The sequence below is a fragment of the Lissotriton vulgaris genome, chromosome 5, assembly GCF_964263255.1.
Source record: "Lissotriton vulgaris chromosome 5, aLisVul1.2, whole genome shotgun sequence".
Lineage (NCBI taxonomy): Eukaryota > Metazoa > Chordata > Amphibia > Caudata > Salamandridae > Lissotriton > Lissotriton vulgaris.
The window spans coordinates 71,795,064-71,800,146 of record NC_141693.1 but is presented as its reverse complement, the minus strand read 5'-3'; the positions used below and the strand labels follow the sequence as shown (position 1 = coordinate 71,800,146).

The window sequence follows — 5,083 nt, the reverse complement described above, 5'->3', positions numbered from 1 at the left end:
AGTGTTAACTACTTCCATACAGTCATGTGTGGCAGGATTTGAAGTAACTGATGGTAACAGTGTAGCAGGATTGAGAACGTTGCAGCGTTTGATTTCTATGTGTGGCTGAAACAGTGTTAATTCATAACCTGTTAAACGTGCAATTGTCAAGTGCTGAGTCTGTGTTCGGTTTAAAAGAACTTCCACGGAGTGTGGAACTTGTACTGTCAGGGAGTGTCCTAATACTATGGAATCACTTTGTCTGATAGCTAGTGCTGTGGCTGCAACTGACTTGAGGCACGCAGGCAGAGCCTGGGCTACGGGATCTAGTGTGCTCGAAAAATAAGCACAAGGCTTGTATTGTCCTGCTTGATCTTGTGTGAGAACAGATAATGCTGTACCTTCACGTTCAGTAACGAAAAGTGTAAAAGGCTTACTGTAGTTCGGTGTAGCTAGAACTGGAGCTTGACATAAAGCTTTCTTTAACTCATTGAAGCTAAGTGTATGTTCAGATGTCCAAGGGAGAACAGTCGGTGCGGCTGCCTCCTGTGTCGGTAACTGTATCAGTGGCTTGGCTAGGAATGCATACTGAGGAATCCATTGTCTGCAATAAGAAGTAAGGCCGATAAAAGCACGTACCTCCTTCTGGGTCTTGGGCTGAGGAAGGCTCGCTATTAACTGGATACGGTCTGGTGTCAACTGCCTACCCCTCTTGGACAGTAAGTGTCCTAAGTAGACCACTTGCTGGACACAGAATTGAAGCTTCGAAGGGGACACCTTGTGCCCCATCTCGGCTAGGAAATACAGAACCGTCAGTGATGCTCGCTCGCAGTCACGTTCAGAACGGGCTGTAATCAGTAGATCATCGACATACTGGAGCAGGGCAGTGTCAGTTGGCATGTGAACATTATCTAGTTGTCTCTTAAGTGCTTGACTGTAAATACTAGGACTTTCTGTGAAACCTTGAGGAGCTCGTGTGAACTGGTAGCTCCTTCCATTTAAACAGAATCCGAAAAGAAACTGGCTGTCTGGATGAATGGGAACACTGAAAAATGCGTTCTTGAGGTCGATTACAGTAAAGAACGTGGATTCGGAATCAATGGCTGACAATAGGGAAGAGATATCTGGAACAACTGGGTACTGAGGAATAATACATTTATTAAGTTCTCGTAGGTCAATCACTAATCGATATACTGGGGGTGCATTTGGATCAGTACGTTTCATGACTGGAATGATCGGAGAATTGCATACATTGGAGTCAGTTTCTACAACTACTCCTTGAGCGATGAGCTCGTCAATAATTTTGGATAAGGCTGCTACAGCCTCAGGTGGCAATCTGTACTGTCTGATTCGTGGTAACACTACACCTGGCTTGAGAGTCACACGATGGGGTGTGATTTGCATGTAACCTACATCAGTTGGACCTTGCGCCCATAAATGCTGTGGAACATTGGACAATCTTGGATCAAAATCACGTAAAACATAATGACCCTTAAAGTCACGTAGGAACAGACGTATTCCCTCTGGGGAACAGCAAATGACTGCACCTAATTCTTTCAGTGTTTTAATGCCTAATAAGTTTTCTGGGCATGACTTCGTAAGTAACAGGTCAGTAGTACGGGACAATGGACCTACTTCTAGGGTAACTGGCTTTGATATTTCATTTACAATGGGTTTTCCTGCAAATCCAAGGGAAACATTTCTAGAGCCTGAGAGCGGAGCCCCTGGAACTTCGGCGTGACTAATTGTGGTCCTACTTGCCCCTGTATCAATCAAAAACTTTCTGTCTTTCCCTAATACTTGACTGTGAACATAGGGACCTTCTTGATCTACAGGTATCTCGATGAGAGGCAAGCCTATCTCCCTCTCTAGGCTGTTTCATGAATATGGCTGATACTCTGGATACTCTGACTGTGCATACTGGTACATCTGCTGTGTAACATGCTGTGTTGCAGCAATAGGCTGCGGTACTGTAACTGTCTGTGGTGCATTCTGTGGCTGAGGAGTCTGTGAAACTTGTTCTTGTCTAGGCGGACGTGGTCTTTCTTTAGTCTTACCGGTAGCTATGTTGTGTTTCAGAACTGCACACTCGTTTATATAATGACCTGGCTGTTTACAATAGTTGCAGGTCCCTTTAACGGGAGCTGCAGGATGACTGGCTTGATTCGGACCCCTCTTCTGGCTGTCTTGTGGAATAGATTGTGCAACTAATACTTTCATTTTCGTGTCTTTCATACGTTTCCTTTCGTGATCTTGTTCTTCTCTGATTCTATTCTGGTGATATTGGAGCATCTGTAACATATGGGACGGGGTATTAGCTTGCCAGGTACTTTCGACTTTCAAAACTCGATTTTTAACTTGAGGACTTGAATTCTCGACTAATTTAGTAACAAAGAGATGAGGGTATGACTCACTACTGGTCTTGAGGCCACTGTTGATGCTAAAGCATTTCTCAAATCTAGAATAAAAATCACTAATGTCTTCGTCTTGTTTCTGTTTACAGGCTGAGATTGCATCCCAGTCTTCCTTTTTCGTTGTTAACAATCTGGGTAAAACTTGAATCAATAATTCTGGTAATTCTTTACATTTATCTCCAAGACCGGTACCTGGTACTCGTGCCTTATCTTCAGCTTCTAGAACTGCCCAATCGATCTTTTTCTCTCCCACCTCCCATTCTTTTTCCTTGAGCTTTTCATACACCCCTGCGGGCAACAGAACCTTTAACATTTTAATTATATCTGGATACGTGTATTCTCCCATACGGAGCATGTCTTTTAATTCTCTATGGAACCCTGCTGGATCTTTATCATGACAGGGAATTAATTTCTTCATCTCTAAGAGTTCCATCTTTGTAATCGGGGTGTAAACAAACACTCGTTCTAGTTCGCCACCCGTTCCTCTAACTGGGTGGACTTCTCGTAACGGATTCTGTCTGTCTATGTAAAAGGGTTTACTTTCTGGGGGTGAGACATGAACAAAATGCGGGTTCAGAAACGTTCTATATTTGTGGCGCTGTTCTAGAATGACACTAATTAAATCGGTACCTAGACCTTTCCATCTATACTGGAGTAACTCGTTCAGGATATCATGTAACGGACCTGGATCGGAGTGCTGACCCTCATACAGAGTAATGAGGTGCTGGATCATATACATACCCACCAGTCGCTGCTCGGCTGGGGGCAGTTTCAGAAACATTTGTGCCACTATTTCGTCTGGAAAAGTGGTAGAATCAGTAATCCATCGGACTGCTGATCGGGCTAGTTCTTGTTCATGCATAGTACTTAACTCACTGTAACCGATTCGTGATTTCAGAATGCGATCGGTAGCTTGAAATACTTGTTCTAGAGAACCTTGTTCTGGTGCTGGATGATGGAACACTTTCTTGTGTTCTGGACGTGAATGTCGGTCTGGAAATCTAGATTTTCCTACATACGCTATTCTGGTAGGATTCTCGTCGTCTACCTCTTCAGTATCAGAGTTACTTTCTTTCTCGCTTACTTGTGCTGCTTTACGTTGTTCGTGTAACCTTATTATTTCTTTACGGATTTTCTTGTACATACTCTCCATACCACTGATGGTCTTGTGCTTACCCTCGGCTATATTATCACTCCACTTTGTCAGGGCTTTCATTTCGGCCGGATCTTTGGACGGGTAATCTTGTTCTCTTATTAAACAATTGATCAGAAACTTCAATAACATGAGCTGGATCTCAGCTTTCCTTTGAGACATGGCTTCGCCAATGCTTTCTGGATCATCCCCTGTACGGATGAAACAATATATTCTGTCTAGATCTTCTTTCATATTCGGTAGGGTGACTAGATACTCGGTCACCTTTCTTACGCGTAATGAATATAAAACCATATTATCCTCGCCTGGGACTGGATCATAGCCGCATTCGGTAAGGGCTTTCCTTATTTCTGCAACAGACTGATATCTGGGCGTACGCTGTGACGCTTGAGCATGTAATTCGACTAACGTTAAACGCTTGTGTGGCGGCGGGGTTCCTGGAGGACCTCCCCCCGCGGCTCCTAAACTAGAATCGTCGACTGATACTCTTCGTGCTGGCAGAGTGACTGATGTAGCGGGAACTTGTATTGTGGGCTGAACCGGGGGTACCGTAACAGGTGCCCCGGTGACTGGAGGAGCAGGAATTGCATTATTTACAGGAGCTGGCGGAACAGGATTTGCATATTCTGGGACTGTGTCGTCCAAATAGGACGAGATAAAAATATCAGCTGCGGTCGGTTTGTGACGTAGCTTGGTCGGAACTAATGGTGGCGGGAAATTACTGGGTGCCTCCGGGGTCGCTTTTGGCAAGCCCTCGGCAAGAAGAGGGTACATACCCTTAATAAGGGCATTCCTCTGTCTGTCTGACTGTTCGGCTTTAATTCGTCCACCTATTTCGATTAATTCCTTTTCTTGGGCTCGTTCTAAGGATTCTCTACTTAATTCTGACTTTCTGATTTCTTTTTCGGTTCTTTTATGAGATTCTTTGCGCCATAACTCGATGGCATCTTTCTGTGACTGTCTGGCTTTCTTTTTCCATAATGCTTCTTCTACTCTCATGATGCACTCGGCATCCCACGTACCTGATACGGGCCATCTATACTTTTCTTCCAACTCTTTGGTATACTCTACCCATAAATCTAGATATAATATGGCACTTATGCCATGCTTCTGATACATAAAATGACCTGGACTGTCCCTAGGCGGGACAGGAACTGCTTCTTCTAACAGACCCTTTCTAGTTTTTAACTGACGTAATCTCGAAAAGAGAGACATTGTAAACTTGAATCGGAACACAATACAATACACGAGGAACAATTGGGAGAACAATTCAGGCATACCACGACATTGAGAATACATTGAACAACATTATAACATAACAGTTCGGATAGAATATTACCTGGAATACTGAGAACAGAAACACATGAATTTCTCGAGAACGGAACAGACTAGAGTTACTGGATGCACTGCTGAAACAGTACGGAACATACCGGTCCCATAAAGGGACGCATCAAGACCCGTATCCACCTAGGTGAACACTTTGTTTCGGATCTGCGTACCCAGACCCATCGGACCAGAGACAATTTAGATTGACCCT

At 44.0% G+C, this 5,083-nt stretch overlaps 1 protein-coding gene across 1 annotated transcript; it reads right to left on the bottom strand.

Moving 5' to 3' along the window:
• Positions 1-1,857: 1,857 nt before the first annotated feature.
• On the bottom strand, positions 1,858-4,761 carry LOC147710213 (uncharacterized). The gene has a single exon (XM_086919953.1). It carries the CDS (start codon positions 4,759-4,761, stop codon positions 1,858-1,860), a length of 2,904 nt encoding a protein of 967 aa, XP_086776079.1.
• Positions 4,762-5,083: the final 322 nt, after the last annotated feature.

What these genes read in the sequence shown, in the direction of transcription:
- LOC147710213 (XM_086919953.1), bottom strand. Translation starts at nt 4,761, where the DNA reads ATGTCTCTCTTTTCGAGATTACGTCAGTTAAAAACTAGAAAGGGTCTG.